Genomic DNA, 17,076 nt, shown 5'->3' with positions numbered 1-17,076 from the left:
GTGCTTCATATAAGTTTTTCATTGTTTTGTTTTTTTGATTTTTGCTTTTCTGGTTTTTTTTTGTTTTTGTTTTGTTTTTTGTTTTGTTTTGTTTTTTGTTTTTGTTTTTGTTTTTGTTTTTTTGTTCTTTTTGTTTTTGTTTGTTTGTTTGATTGATTGTTTTTTTATTGTTATTGTTTTTTGTTGTTGTTGTTGTTGTTGTTGTTTTTTTGTATTCATGTTTTAAAGCTGTCTCTGAAGCTTTATTGAATGTAAACTTTTTTTTTCGTAAACTACGGTGTTGTTCGTACAAGCAAACATGACGGTAAAGTAAATCGATTCTTTCTTTCCATATTTCTGTAGGCACATATTACATATTTTAGTCAAACTTTGAATAAAATAAAAAAGGCGCAAAAATTGAGTTACAATGGCCTGGGAATGAGGGCCGGCGGCAAAACAGCTAAATGCGCTGTAATTTGCTGAAACAAAATTCAATGCTAATCTGGATGGGTTTCTGCAGATTTCTCCACACAAAAACAGCTAGATTAACGAACGCCATGAAACTTGATTACTCAATGGTAATACCCATTCCCTGTTCTATCAAGTCTCCTTTAAACGATATATATTTTTATTGAGGTTTTATTTAGTTTTAAACGAAACATAGCCTTGAAGGGGTCCAATAACCTTAATTCACAAACGATGTGAAACGAGAAAGGTCAGAAAAGGAAATGATCACATGCTGAGAGGGAGTTCTGGTACTGCAGCCAAGACCTCACGTAGTCTTGATTTTTATTCTGTGATTTCAATCAACTCTTCTCGAATAAACTTCTGAGACTCCTAGGTCTGGTTCGTACTTATGAAAGGGCCAGAGCTTGGTCAGGCCGAGTCTTGTTATATGCTGAAATTCTTCATTTTATTCAGTATTGAGTGGTGTTTGGTAGAAAAGTATCCTCATGTTTGACACGTGTGCGGTAATTTGATCCTTTCAAGATAAAGTTCCTTGCATTCCAGCTGTGGACCTCGAATTTTCCACCTAAAGGTATTCGAGGTCTTCCTAAACAACTATACGCAAAAACACACTAAAATCAAAAGACTTAAAAATAACGAAGAGAAAGCCTTGAATATAACAATGTCGTTAATTGCTGGTGTTGTCACGCTAGTGTTTGTCATTCAGACAGGTAAGAAAAGACTTATTTATTCAATTTATGGCATTCAAGTTGAGATTACTAGTTTATCAGGCGTTCAATTTTGAATCACTATTTACTAAGCTTTCGTTCAAAAATAACCAAATGATTTGTATTTCATAAGATATTTGACAACCAGTGAAAGTCCTTCTTGGATAGGGTATTTGGACAGGAAAAGTTTTCAGTAATATTTGTTCCTAATTTCTTTAAAGTTAGACTACGCGTTTTCTCGACGATAAGCGATTTCTGCCTGCCCTTCTAAATCAGGCATAATTCAAAAATCGAGCTGGTTTGAAATTCAGTTGGAAAGTGCGTCAGCAAAATATATTTTTAGAAATAGTGCTTAGCTTTTAAGCACTATTTTAAACAAATATCATATCAATATTAAATTTGTCATTAGCAAAGGAGACGTCTGGAATTAAATAAGTAATACTAACAATAATTATACTCCGTTCACACCAGACCTTTAAAGTGCTACTATGATGAAAATCGCTCAAACTTGGATTCAGCTGAAACTTCCTAAGAATACTCTTTAAAGGTCCAATAATCACTGTATGAAGTGTTTTCTCGATATTCAGTACGAAAGTATGATATTTTTACGATTATTTTTTGGAGTCTGTGACGTCATAAACTCAACATCAAACATTGCTACATATATTTCTTTGTATATAAATCCTTAATTTATTTTATTCCTATGAAGCCCAAAGGGTGGCTAATGTGCTTATTTCACATTACTTGTGACTATAATTTATATTTTGGGGTGTTTGGGTATTTCTTTCTCCTTTTACTACTGATATTTTGATTATAAACTACAAAGAAATGTATGGAGCGATGTTCGATGTTGAGTGTATGACGTCACAGACTCCAAAAAATAATCGTAAAAATATCATACTTTCGTCCTGAATATCAAGAAAACACTTCATACAGTGATTATTGGACCTTTAAAGAGTATTCTTAGGAAGTTTCAGCTAAATCCAAGTTTGAGCGATTTTCGTCGTAGTAGCACTTTAAAAATGTTTAAAAGTAGTTTAGTTTTCTCAGTAGTGACAGTTCACACCGTGCGCAAAGGCTTAACTGAACCAGTTCAAACCTGTAGTAAACCTTGTTTAACTAAACTACCTAGGGGAGGTATAGCTTTAGTCCTGTTTAAAGATGGCGGCCAAATAGAAGGACGTGCCGGAGAAATTAATAACTAAATGAGGTTAGTTGGTGTGAAAGGGGTTTTAGTATGGTGCAAATGTGAGCTCTGCATTCAAAACGTTTTCTTCGAAGCGAAAAACATTCGACGTCGATCTTCAGGACAATTTTCTAAGAAACGACAATCATATACACCTACTTCAATAAACGTTGTCATCGCCAAAGGCGATAGGCAATAGTTCATTTGGACATGGAAATGGCTTCGTCGACTACAAAGAACATTGAATCAGTCTCAACACTAAGGTCTATGGTATTGACGAGAATAAGAAGCAGAAACATAAGTCATTACAGCTATTTTTTGATCTCCTATCGCTTTTCGCCTATATATCGACTATCACCTATCGTCTTTGGCGACGATAACGTTTATTAAAATATGTATATACAGGGTCTGGTAATACAATGCATGTCCCACGAGCGCTTCAGTTGAATCCGATTTAAAAAAATACTGAAAGTTAAAAGTTTAGTAGTAGTTGTTGCCAGATTTATCATAAGTAACACCGGGGTAACGACATAAAATCAATTCAAGCCCACTTACATGCATGCAGTTAGAATCAATACTTCATATAAACTGAAGGTTCTATGGGTTACATCTTGATTTGATTTTGATTACGAGACTCGTCGACTCGTCGACTTTAAGTTTGATGCCTGTGAATATTGCAAAATGAATGGCGCTTCGAGTTAGAGTTGATAAATCATGACCAATAGTTAAACGATGTCAACAGAACAAGCGTAGTACATTTACAAGCTCGTGTTAAGTTATAACAGCGTTCTTGTAGAAGCTAACACATGGGTAAATCATCATATTTTCGCTATTTCAGCCAAACTTGTGCATCACAAATCCATTCTCTTACTATATCAACTTTTACTCATTAGTGAATGCATTGCTAATGCATTGTTATCATGCATGTAGAAGTATTCGATGTACAGAAAGAAGATATTTTAATCGAATTAGTTACTAGCCATCCACTTATTAAAAAATAAATTTTCAGAAAGGCTTTTCGTGTATTTTATAAATCGTGTAACCAATATGATAAATGAATATGCCGATATTTTATGATATTCGGAGAGAGAAGTAGTAAAAATACTGAATCATTTTCACCTGGATGCTTTTCAAAAACATCTTCAAACAGTTTCTTTTTTGGGCGGAAAAAATCCAAATAATTTCCGTACGTTAATGAAAGCGGTGGACCTCTAATCTCGGATCAGATAAACCATGTGGGCCTTTTCAATTCAAGGGTCAGCTTGAGGCTCAATGGGAAATTATTTTTAAACGACCCACTGATACTAACTGCATAATAGTATCATTTGTGGTTTTTATGCCGCCAGCGAGTTCGAGAGTTCATTAGTCCCTCCGTTTTGAATTCTCGTAAAAACTAGAATACCTGCACGGAACGACGCAAAAAATTGATTTTGCAGTTTTCTCAAAATATATTATAAATTGGAAAGGTTGTGCGTAGAGGGCGAATCATTAAAATCACTCTTTACTATAAATAACATGATTTACGTTTTTTGGTGTTCAATAGACCTGAGTTTTGAGATCCAAATTACCGCTGTGTTCCTTGATTGCAGACTCATTTACTCAGGCTTAGCCTTGAATCAGTGTCTAAATATTCACAAATACCAACGGTAAAGTAAAGAATGCACAATTCCACCAACACAAACACTTAAAATTCCATTGACCTTCAATGGGACACATTTGCTTCTGCACGGCCAACCGTGAGCAACACCTCGAAACTGGAATATTTATATATTACGATGATGGAATTGACCCATTTATTCTAGATTGGACCGTAAAAAAATGCTTTTTCTTTTAAAGTACCCTCTTAAACTTCATTTTCTTTGTTTCAGTTTCGAATTCGAATTACATTGAATAATAGAATTGCAAGAAATTTGAAATGGGAAAAATACCGCCTAAATGGTCCTAGCTTGATTTAAGCATATATTGATGATATCTTATAATGCAAATAACATGTTGGGTGTACGATTAATATCAATAAATACAGATGGATATCGCGAGGACCATTTCATAGCAGGAAATATACTTGTTTCCTTTGGGGGGAATGTCTTTGCACGCACAAACATGCAAGGTCAACTATTTTCCAGCCAATTTACATGGATGCCATGAAAAGGCTCTGTTCATATTACCCCTTTGAAATATAACTTCTTTGATTTAGTTTCCAGTCTCCATTGTTATCAGTGCACTAACACAAACTCATGGGAAGAGTGCGGGAATATTACAACAGATGCAACATGCAGCGAAGAGACAACAAGAGGACAATGTATGTTGCTGACGTTAAAGATACCACAGGGAGATCAATATATTATGAAATACAGTCGTGGATGCGCCAAAATATGTGAAAATATAAATAATCCAAATTGTGGAAAGGAAGAGATGACGTGCAAAGTTGAATGTTGCCATGGAGATTACTGTAACCGGCTTGACTCTGACACAACAGCAAGACCTCTGGAGCCTCAAACGGAAGCCTTTTCTGGTTCGCATAATCACATGCAATTTCTTACGTATAAACTATTTTTTATCGTTCTTTTTTTCGTCATCGAGTTACTATAATTTTTCCCTGATAATAGTTTCGAGTTTTAGCTTTCTCTGAATGTTATCCATATTGCGTATATAAGGTAAAGTAGTGCGTAATTCCTTCCTCACGGCCTGACGCAAGCCCAATGATATGGAACATATAATTTTTCCTAATTAGCCTCGCATTCAAGGGTTTCAGGATAAATAAATGCGACTTTAAACAAACGCTGTTTTTTTAAAAGTGGGATTAAAGCTGACTGCCGCGTCAGCGCAAATAGCACAGATAGACTTTTACGAGTAGCTAACTTCTTTATTTTGATTTTAAAACAGTCGTCTAATCTTAAAATAACGTTTGCTCTTGTAATTGCTAGGAATTGCTACTATGAAGTCAATAGTTCAGTAAAACCGCGGAATCTACAACATGCAATATGCTTTTTGCGTTTTTTTCTTTTTTTTTTCTTTTAATGTTTTATCTTTTGCCTTTTCACAGTTTATGCAGCCTTATTTTTCCAAGTTTTTATTTTCTGTTGATTTGTTCATGGTTTTAAACCTTACTATGTACGAGTTTAAGATACAGTTCGTAAGTAAAGTAGAATTTACATTACTCATGGTCTATCACAATTCCTTTGTTTTGACTGGCTGATCTATCGGACTCTATTAGTGATAAACCACTAGTAGCTACACTGAGTGCCGGTTTTGAAAACCAAAACAATGGCGGCTAGCTCGTATGTTTCAACCTAATTTCAAAATTAGTTGAATTAAGTATTAACGATAAGTTGGTTTTGACCATTCAGATTCAATTCTAATTGTAAATACTCCTGTTTGGAATTCTCTGTTGTACAAGTTTCGTCTCAATTTCTTATGGAACTACTTTAAATAATCATGCATTCTAGTGAAAGTCCTTCGCCGGAATTTCAAAGTTTTGTATTGCTGAAGTTTGTAAAAATGATAATGAAAATGAGGCTCAGGTCAAGTGTCGACCATTGAATAACAAGGTGGTCTTCTCTGTTGTCATTAGGTTGGACTCATTTTGAGTACACCTATTTCAATAAACCTTGTCATAGTCACCAAAGGCGATAGGCGATAGGTCCTTACGACATGGAAATGGTATCGTTGAATACAATAACATTGAATCACCTTACCACTAAGATCCAACTATTCTTGGATCTCGGAATGACTTATCTTCTAATGCCGATTGTTTTTCGCCTATCGCCTATTACCTACTGCCATTGGCGATGGCAAAGTTTTTTGAAATAGATGCAAATGAGTCTGTGATAAAAAAAAAACACATCAGCATTCAGCTAATTCAAAAACGGTCTATTAAAACAAGTCTCCTTCAAAAACCTGTCCATAGCCAAGCAAAATCAGTATAACATATGTTACTTATTATGGTAGATTTATTTTTAAGTTATAGTGCGACCCGAAATCTTCAAGGCTGCGCCCGCGGGGCATCCAGGTTTCCTTAAAGATTACATTTAATGACTCAACTCAAAGGCCTTTTTGATTTTCGTATGTATGAAGGACGGAAGCCAAACGGGAAAAAGAGCTTATCGTGAGTGGGACAAAAAATGGCGCTGCTGTAGGTTTCGATAACAGAAAAACAGAATTTGTACGAATATTCATGAAAAACAACGACGGGGCTGTTTTCGCGAGTGGCTCCAAATTTTTGTGCCTCAAAAGTGTGGGGTCTTTGTTTTAAGTGTGGGGTCTTTGTTTTAAGTGTGGGGTCTTTGTTTTAAGTGTGTGGTCTTTGTGTTAAGTGTGGGGTCTTTGTTTTAAGTGTGGGGTCTTTGTTTTAAGTGTGGGGTCTTTGTTTTAAGTGTGGGGTCTTTGTTTTAAGTGTGAGGTCTTTGTTTTAAGTGTGGGGTCTTTGTTTTAAGTGTGGGGTCTTTGTTTTAAGTGTGGGGTCTTTGTTTTAAGTGTGGGGTCTTTGTTTTAAGTGTGAGGTCTTTGTTTTAAGTGTGGGGTCTTTGCTTTAAGTGTGAGGTCTTTGTTTTAAGTGTGGGGTCTTTGTTTTAAGTGTGAGGTCTTTGTTTTAAGTGTGGGGTCTTTGTTTTAAGTGTGAGGTCTTTGTTTTAAGTGTGGGGTCTTTGTTTTAAGTGCGGGTTCTTTGTTTTAAGTGTGAGGTCTTTGTTTTAAGTGTGGGGTCTTTGTGTTATGTGTGGGGTCTTTGTTTTAAGTGTGGGGTCTTTGTTTTAAGTGCGGGTTCTTTGTTTTAAGTGTGAAGTCTTTGTTTTAAGTGTGGGATCTTTGTGTTATGTGTGGGGTCTTTGTTTTAAGTGTGGGGTCTTGGGAGATTACTGTTGGTGTCCCTAGCTACTTTCAGAGGCAAGACATGAAAATAATAAAATTGTTAAGGCCATCGCGTGACTGGTAATCTACAAAAAATCCTCTAGACAGATAAAGTTGCTACGCATGATACTCGTGAATATTAAATAAGCCCCTTCTTTTGTAGCTGATCATTTGATCCCTTCCTAGGTTTCTTTGCTACACTGATTTTGCAAGCAGTAAGTTCAAATATTCCCTTCTCAACCATTACACACGTCAAAGGGAAGGCAATGGTCAGAGTATAGCTCAACATCAAGGGCAACACGCCAAATATAATCACGTGCAGGGGTAAGTAATTATAGGCCCATTCCATGTCAAATATCACCACAAACCTCCATGGCAAATAACAGATCATAAGCAACACGGACAACTTGGAGTTCAGGTCACGTGACTTAGTCTTGCAAAAGTCATCAATACCTATATGACAGATATGGGTACAAATATGAGCAAGTTCTCTAAAGGTAAAAATATTATGTATCTCTGCACAGTCACGAGAGCAGGGGGATCTATGCAATCTTTATAACGTACAAAGCCTAAGAGGGAGGGTCACTGAGAAGAAGAAGAAGAAGAAGAAGAAGAAAGAAAGAAAGAAAGAAAGAAAGAAAAAGAGAAAGAAAGAAAGAGAGAAAGAAAGAAAGAGAGAAAGAAAGAAAGAAAGAAAGAGAAAGAGAAAGAAAGAAAGAAAGAGAAAGAGAAAGAGAAAGGGAAAGAGAAGCATTAACGTAAGGGAATAACACTTGAAATTAAAAGTGATAATGTTGCGGCCTTTGGTTATCATACTGTGAATAGCAGCACCAGCTAAACATGGAAAGCCCCGGTACCTTAATAATGCATGAATAATAACGTGTAATAAGTCGCTAGCACTTGACTTTATTTTTTACAAACACATTGCAATAACCTACCAGCTACTGTATTTGCGGTGATCTCATCATCTTGAAATTGGTTTTTGCTCTTGTAATAGATCATGCTCAACACAGGAAAACCAGCAATGTAGAACATTTCTAAAGCAATACACACTGGCATGGCAAACACACTCTTTTCGGCTGGGATGCAGCGTATTGCACCAGTGGTACTATCAACCTTTAAGGTAGTGAAATACAGAAGGAGAAAAGGGATAACTCCTGGAAAAAATGTAGAAAAGATTTAAAAAAGGGTTGCCTTAAAAAACGGTAAGAAAACCCTAGAAAAACTGATATTTTGAATGACATCTTCAAAAGCTATTTATACATCGATATCTCTTTTTCGATCCACCAATATTTATGAGATATGCTACTTTTCTAAAAAAGTCATGAATAATTATTGAGCCTTTGGGCCAATTGGAGCGAGTATACACATCACGTGCATTGACCTTTAAACCCCATAAAGTCAACTTCATTAGTATTATTTACGTATAAAGAATTCTAATGATAATGATATTTTTAGAAATTCTCATTCTTATTAGTATTTTTTGTATAAAGAATACTAAAGAGGACGACTTTATCAGAGATAAAGGTGCATCCAAGTTTCGATGAGGACTTAGAGCCTCATAAAGGTCGGTCTCATGTATAATCACCGACGACCGACAAAATATCGCTTCTAGTGCCCCTCACTGCGCATGACGTTGATGTACAAACGTCTATCAAAGTACGACAGTCCATGTTCGTTACGGGTATCGTACATCTAAGTCAACCAAAGCTTTGAGATGAATTATGCTTAAGTTTTTGAAGCAGTGCAGTAAATTCGCAGATCGTGTTTTTTAAAACACTGCTGCTCGTTTATTAAAGAGTACATATAATCTTTTTCAGTCTCTCAGTTGGTCAGACAAACAGACATACTGTCATTCATTCAGAAAGATAGACAGAAAAACAGGCAATTCTAAGTCAATCTCTGATTCAGTTTTTCCTGCGCAGTCAAGTTCGTTTCTCAGTCAGGTTGTCAGTCGCTTTGTCAGTCAGCTTGTCAGTCAGTTTGTCAGTCAGTTTGTCAGTCAGTTTGTCAGTCAGCTTGTCAGTCAGCTTGTCAGTCAGTTTGTCAGTCAGTTTGTCAGTCAGCTCGGCATTGGCAGCCAGTCCTAGCCGCTGTGGTTCTCTAACTGCCTATCCATCTGTTTGTCTTGTAATGCAATAATTCTTACCTATCATCCAGCTCGTGCCCAATCCAAACCTTCCTTTTGGAAAACCAAAGGGTTGGAACGAGTCTTTGGTGTACTGAACAAGGATGGATGCGATCGTGAAGAACATAGAGCGAGTGATTATGTGGTAAATGCTAAAAAAATGTAGATACATAATACGGCGTTAGCTTCATTTCGATTAGGGACAGTACGAACAGACACAAGGGATCGATAAATCGATGGATTATTTATTTATTTATTTATTTATTTATTTATTTATTTATTTATTTATTTATTTATTTATTTATTTATTTATTTATTTATTTATTTATTTATTTATTTATTTATTTATTTATTTATTTATTTATTTATTTATTTATTTATTTATTTATTTATTTATTCATAAAGCGCCATGTTCAAAGACCTTACCAAATAGTGTTCTACAAAAAGAAATGGACCAATGGATGGATGCGGTCTTCTTGCATTAATTAATCTGTATTGCTTTATTCAAATCATTTTGTAGTCGTCCTTTGTTTATCGTTCGGTGCCAGAGCCGATCAATAATCAGCCGATGAATTTATTTACTGAATAAATGGTCAGCCTGAAAAGCTCGAAAGGTCATGATAAACGTTTTTTGAATGTGTCTGAGTCTGAGTCTGAAGTATCCACTCATTGATTTTCATTTTGTATTAAATTTCAAATGTTTTTGATATATAGATATGGTGAAATAAAAAAAAGAAATCGAAAATAATGAATACAGAATACCGAAAGAAAATATCTGCTGTCCTATTCTAACTGAAGGTCGTCCTCATTAAAAAAAATCAAAAGAAATTTAAAGAGAAAGCATCAAAAATAATAAAAATTGAAATAAAATAACATGAAAAATATAAGTTGTTCACTTACCTACACCACTCTTTGTTGAAAACCCATGATCCATAGATTAGGTTTCCTGAATCCAGTGGCAAAGCCACCAACAGAATGAGATTAGCAATGGCAATGCTTTGCAGAAATGCATTGCCACGGTTACAGCCCTTAGAACTGGCGCGATATCTCGACCACCATAAGTACAAGATGTTCAAACTAACTCCTACTAAAAGAGTTAAGCCGAACAGACCGAAAGAAAAGTAAGATGTAAAATCCCATCCAGAGCTTTCAAGGAGATTCCTTGAGAAAGATTGAACACTCGAATGAATTTCCACTGCACTGTAAGGCATTTTTAGCATGCTCAAATAGTTCAAATCAAAAACAAGGCTAGAAAACTATCAACTTTCCTTGGGAGATTCGGAGGATATATCTGACCAGATGGCTGAAGACAGCCTAACCTTTAATCAACTTTTTTATAAAGTTTATGAATATAAATGAAACTGCAGTAATTCATCGATGCAGGTGTTAATGTTATAAATATGTTTTGAACCAACCACGTGGGGAGTAATTGTTTGGTCTCCCTAGCCATAGGCTCATTACTAGATTGCATTTCACATTTCACATTTCACATTTCACATTTCACACTTCACACTTCACACTTCACATTTCACATTTCACATTTCACATTTCACATTTCACATTCACATTTCACATTTCACATTTCACATTTCACATTTCACATTTCACATTTCACATTTCACATTTCACATTTCACATTTCACATTTCACATTTCACATTTCACATTTCACATTTCACATTTCACATTTCACATTTCACATTTCACATTTCACATTTCACATTTCACATTTCACATTTCACATTTCACATTTCACATTTCACATTTCACATTTCACATTTCACATTTCACATTTCACATTTCACATTTCACTAAGATATAACGCGCGCTCTGATTGGTTCACCACCTATGAAGAAAAATGTATGGAGCACTCGTATGGAGCACGCTGGTGACGTCAATTTGGTGAAAATTTGGTGAAAATTGCAAGCATTCAGATAAAACTAAAAAGACTACTAACTGGTCTACCTTTCGGCATTTAAAGATAAAATATAGCTATTGATTTCCTTTCAATAAAAAGTTTATAGCGTATTTGTTTGAGCTCAAGTTTGGCTCACTAAAAACTCCCCTTCCACCGGCCAGCTCACTCACAGCGAAATCAAGAAGTCTTGCAGTTGAGAAGTCAATTAGTTAAGTTTTTCTTGCTCAATCCGCCGTACAAGTCACCACAGTAGTCCAGAAAAACACCACGATAGTTACTGGAGTCCAAGTAAGGCCACTGATGCATTCTTTTGACTCAGTTTTCGAAAAAGGTTATGGTTCAAAATGTTCAGATAATTTGTGATGCAGCCAAGCGCCAACGAAGATCGCTAAATAGACTTCTCCTCAGTCAAATAAACTTTAAAACTTTCTTATGAATGAAAACGTTTAAGAATACAATTAGGAACTGCTTCCCTTGCATGAATTTTTCGGAAAAAGTTTTAAAAATGAAGTCAAAATACAAATTGAGCTGTTTTTGCTCCGAACATGCACTAGACTTGACTGATTTCAAATTTAGCTCGTAAAGTATCGTGCTCGCACCTTAGGAGAATCTGTGATTTGATCAGGGCGAAATAAACAGTTTGTATCGTGTAAAGTTGATCGGCTCCGCCTCGTGCAACTCTAACGCTATTATCGTGCTCTCCCAACTATCCGCGTGCAATGCAAGCTAATTTAAGCTCCACAACTCTCGCTTCCACCAGCTTACTCATCTTCTGAACACTCTAGTCTTATACTCATCCTCAAGGGATTTTGATTGGGTTATAATCACACAGCTTATAACTGAAATAAGGTGACACAGACACAGACAAGGGCTGGTTTGGGGATAATAAGTAGTATAGGGAATGGGGGTTCCAGCGCAATCTCAACACGGGGTAAGACCCGCGTCAAAAATCCACCTACGGAAACAACCCACTCCAAGTGTGGTTGGGGGCAACAGCGCAAATATGTTAGTCTATATATGGAGTGCGAAGATTGTAAGAGAACTTTTAAGAAAGAAGCGGATTTGAAAAAGCATTTGAAAATGAAGACGAAGTGTATGAGCAGTTATGATTGTGGATGTGGTAAGAAGTTTGAGACTAAGGTTAAATTGTTTTGGCATTGTCAGGACTGTGAGTACGACTACGACGACTTAAAAAGTGCTTGGTATTAGGTATAAAATATTTCCTATTATATAGATGGAATCCCAAAGCAACTTCAGCACGGTGTCAATACCCGGTAACGGTGAGATTGACGTTAGACAGTTTTGGCGTCAGTCAGAAAGGAAGGTTAAAAGGACTCTCCGAAAAGGTATAGAAGAATTAGGAGCCCTGAAAGCGAGCATAATGGTAGAAGTAAGTTTGTCAAAAGACGAGGTAATGACGACAGCAATGTTGCGATCAAAGTCGTTAGTGATATTAGAATCCACGAATCTGGATAGGTCACTCAGTGAAGCCTTAGAAGCAATAATGGAGTCGCTGTCTAACTACACGAAAGAAGGATCGGGTTGGACAGTAGAGGAGGTTGAAGGAATAGAGATAAGTATAGCCAGGTACGTACCCATACGAGGGGGGAGTTACGTACCGCTACCAACGTGGGTAGAAAGGAAGAAGGCTATTGTAAACGTGAAGAATGAAGACAATCGATGCTTTATGTGGGCAATCAGGTCTGCACTGTATACAGCAGAGAAGGATCCCTGTAGGACAAGTAAGTATCCCACAGACGATTTAGAGTGGGATGGTGTGGAATTTCCCATGCAGTTGATAGACATCCCCATATTTGAGGAAATAAACGATCTAGCAATTAACGTTTACGGAGTCAGAGAGCAGACGATAGTACCGTTAGTTCTGTCAAAAAGTAAAGGAGAGCGCGTACATTTATTCTACCACGGCGGACACTACTCATGGGTTAAACACATTAGCAGACTATTCTACAGACATACTAAGCACAAAGGCAAAAAGTACTTCTGCGACTGCTGCTTGCTGTCATTTACATCCTTAAATACCCTAAAGAAGCACGATGAGATCTGCCGCGGAGTCGAAGAAGTGGCGCAACGGATCCAGATGCCCACCAACAAAGAGCTTTCATACGCAGACCATCAAAAGCAGATGCAAGTGCCTTACGTGATATATGCAGACTTCGAAGCGTTGATAACTAAGGAAGAGCAGAAACGTGGCGCCACGAATAAGGTAGGATTACACGAGATCTGCTCCTTTGGTTACATAGTAGTCAGATCAGACGGTAAAGCAAACCCTCCTGTGATTTACCGAGGTAAGAACGCAGCTAATGAGTTTCTAGAAGCATTGCGAGAAGAGGAGGGGGAGATTAGAGAACAATTAAGACGTCCAAAGAAGATGGAATTTACCAAAGAGAACCAGGAGGCTTTTAACAAGGCAAAAAAATGCCACATTTGCCAACATACGCTTCTTCAGTTTGGAAGACGAGCCAAGAAAGCGTGGGATGAAGATGGAAAGTATCTAGGAGAAGCTCATTTTAAATGCGGGAAGTATGCTAAGAAAGGTGAGAAGCCGGGAAAGCCCTCCACGCACTGCATTCACTGCCACAAAGCATTTGTTGAGGATTTCTATGTGGATAAGGTTAGGGATCACTGCCACATCACGGGTAAATACAGAGGAGCGGCTCATTGGAAATGCAATATAAACTTCAAAGTAAATCCAGACATGGAGATTCCGGTGTTCTTTCACAACCTCCGCGGTTACGACTCCCATTTGCTACTACAAGGAACAGACGGCTCCGACGTCAAATGCATACCCAACAACAAAGAGCGCTACATGTCCGTAACTGTGGGTAAGCTAAAGTTCTTAGATTCGCAGCAGTTTATGGCGGACTCCTTAGCAAACCTCGTAAAGTATAACACCAACTTTCCCATTTCCAGTCAATACGGCGCGGAAAGGAAAGGAGTCTACCCATACGAATACATGGACTCCTGGGATCGATTCAAAGAACCCCTACCACCCAAAGATCGCTTCTACAGCACCCTAAACGAGTCCGGTATAAAGGATGAGGAGTACCAGCATGCGTTAGACGTGTGGGAAAAGTACTCCTGTGAGAACATGGGGGACTACCACGACATCTACCTAAGGTCTGACGTAGTGCTGCTCGCAGATGTTTTCCAAAGCTTCAGAAAGATGGCTATGGAATATTACGGATTGGATCCCGCTAATTTCTACACGGCTCCTGGGCTCAGCTGGAGTGCTTTGTTAAAGAAGACAAATGCGCAGTTGGATCTCCTAACGGAGTACGACATGTATCGGTTTATGGAAGACGGTATTCGTGGCGGCGTATGCGGACCCAGCCGACGTTACGCCCGCGCAAACAACCCCTTAGTAGAGCACGACCCAGAGAAACCAACCACATACATTTACTACCTGGATGCGAATAACCTTTATGGTTGGGCAATGTCACAGTACCTACCTGTGAGAGACTTCGAATGGGATCCAGTGAAGCCGATAGACTTCTACATGCAGGTAGGAAAGGAGGAAGACAAGGGTTACGTCTTAGAAGTGGATCTGGAGTACCCAGAGCACCTGCACGACGAACACAATGAGTTCCCCTTAGCACCAGAAGCGATAGAGATACCATTTAAGCAGCTAAGTCCGCTGCAAAAGCAAATGTGCCCTGGTTACAAACCGTACAGGAAACTAACTATGAACCTGATGGATAAGAAGAAGTATGTGGTACATTACCGCAACCTGCAGTTCTACGTGCGACACGGAATGCGCGTAGAGAAGATCCACAGAGTCCTAAAATTCACGCAGGAATCCTGGATGCGCCCCTACATTGACTTTAACACGCAAAAGCGTGCCGCAGCGAAAAATGACTTCGAGAAAAACCTCTTCAAACTGATGAACAACAGCGTGTTCGGAAAGACAATGGAGAACATCCGCAAGCGCGTAAGCGTAAAAATAGTCAGCACCAAAGAGGAAGCAGAAGCATACGTGTCACAGCCAGGCTTCGTTAGATACGTAGAAATGCTGAACTTCTACGTGATTCACATGAAAAGGGCAAACCTCTTACTAAACAAGCCCGTTTACACAGGCTTTACGGTGCTGGATCTATCGAAGCTGCTTATGTACGAGTTCTACTACGATAAGCTTAAGCCAAAGTACGGAGACCGCTGTCGCCTCCTGTACACAGACACCGACTCCCTAATTCTAGAAGTGCAAACGGAAGACGTTTACAAAGACTGCCTCCCCGACATAGACGAGTACGACACCAGCGGTTACCCGAAGGAGCACTTCCTTTACTCTGCGAAGAATAAGAAGGTAATTGGGAAGATGAAAGACGAAATGTTAGGAAAACCCATCGTGGAATACGTGGGTCTGAAACCAAAGATGTACAGCGTGCTAAAGTTAGACGGCGTAGAAAAGAAAGCTAAAGGCGTAAAAAAGTATGTGGTTAAGAAGGACATTACGCACGAGTCCTACCTCAACGTATTACGAACACGCAAGGAACAGCGGCATAAGATGAACAGCCTGCGCAGCTATGGTCATCAGATACATAACGTCACGCAGGAGAAGGTGTCACTGTCTGCATTTGACGGTAAGCGATGGATGTGTGATGACGGAGTGCATACGATAGCATTCGCACATCACACGATAAGCAGTTCTTCTTTGACGAACCCACGCGTGGGACCATCATGAAGATAATACAAGATGGGCTGACCCTTCTTAGCTATCGCACTTCGGATCTGGTAAGTTTCCAAAGACCAATTAGGATCCGTAGCTCTTTTGGATCCTCCTTCTAATTCACCCGGCTCATAGAGATATCGAACCGTGACATTACCTAATTTCTTTTCATGGGGGAAGACCGCCCTCGAACTTCTGATGAAGGACTTGTGTTCCACGTGTTTCTTTTTTATGGCATCCCTGGGTTTCATTCCCGTAGCCCTGGCCGCCTCGTTGTTCGAAGCTGCGACGACCTGGGGGAGCCTCTGAGTCCATTCCCTATTGCGTTTGGAGGGATCTTCCAGCTCTTTCCAATACTGGTATCCAAAGAGACGCTCGGCCAGGGTCTTATTGAATCTTTCGACAATGCTTTGACCCCTGTGGTACTCTGCTTTAGCTCTTCTAATCTTAGTGTCGTGGTCTTTCAGGGTCTTGGTAACCACGCCCATAAACTCCGTCCCCGCATCCACTTGCAGCAGCTTAGGCCATTTCAAGACGCGCTTATAAACCCTACCTAGGGCTTCTGCGACTTCCCCAGAATCCTTGCTGGTTATAGGTTCGGCGTCCTTGTATCTGCTTGCGATATCGACTACGGTCAAAGCGTACCTATAGGTCTTCTTTCTCACCTTATCGTGCGGCAAGAAAAGCAAATCCGCCTGATGAACTTCATTGGGGGTATTTACGGTGAAGCTGGGCCTGGGAATGTACTTAGGCACGGGAAGATAAACCTGCCAGAGGGTTTGTTTTTTCAACCAGTTCTTAGCCGTTTCGTCTGATACCCTGGCCGCGGTCGCGAGTTTCTTGATAGCTGACGCTCCTCTCCAATAGCCTTCCGGCCCATAGTAAATCCTTTTAAGTTTGTCCTCTACGCGGCCCATTATATGAATTCCAAAACAAGATTGATCTTACCTCCGTTAAAATCCACCGTCTTTCCGTCCACTTTAATGGTGATGTTTATGCTTTCTACCAAATTAGACAAGTCATAGCTCAAAGAAATGGGAGTGTATTCTACTGGGTCAAATGGATTACCTTGGGGCAGAAACTTGGACATAAGAGAAGACTTTTCTCCATTGTTGTAACTATGAACCAAGTCGCAATAGACTTCATAAGAGGATGCGACTTT

At 38.7% G+C, this 17,076-nt stretch overlaps 2 protein-coding genes across 2 annotated transcripts; one reads left to right on the top strand and one right to left on the bottom strand.

Annotated features, from left to right (window-relative positions):
• Positions 1–781: 781 nt before the first annotated feature.
• On the top strand, positions 782–5,118 carry LOC116287521 (uncharacterized). The gene is made up of 2 exons (XM_031694204.2): positions 782–1,157; positions 4,535–5,118. Exons 1-2 carry the CDS (start codon positions 1,109–1,111, stop codon positions 4,927–4,929), a joined length of 444 nt encoding a protein of 147 aa, XP_031550064.1. The 5' UTR covers positions 782–1,108; the 3' UTR covers positions 4,930–5,118.
• Positions 5,119–7,324: 2,206 nt separating this feature from the next.
• Positions 7,325–10,734, bottom strand: LOC116287520 (uncharacterized). The gene is made up of 4 exons (XM_031694203.2): positions 10,214–10,734; positions 9,335–9,465; positions 8,124–8,342; positions 7,325–7,638 (listed from the first exon to the last, which is right to left on the bottom strand). Exons 1-4 carry the CDS (start codon positions 10,531–10,533, stop codon positions 7,325–7,327), a joined length of 984 nt encoding a protein of 327 aa, XP_031550063.1. The 5' UTR covers positions 10,534–10,734.
• Positions 10,735–17,076: the final 6,342 nt, after the last annotated feature.

This window comes from Actinia tenebrosa, unplaced genomic scaffold, assembly GCF_029948245.1.
Source record: "Actinia tenebrosa isolate PJP-AT-01 unplaced genomic scaffold, QUT_ActTen_1.0 PGA_scaffold11__36_contigs__length_13525064, whole genome shotgun sequence".
Taxonomy (NCBI): Eukaryota; Metazoa; Cnidaria; class Anthozoa; order Actiniaria; family Actiniidae; genus Actinia; species Actinia tenebrosa.
This window is presented reverse-complemented; position numbering and strand designations above follow the sequence as displayed.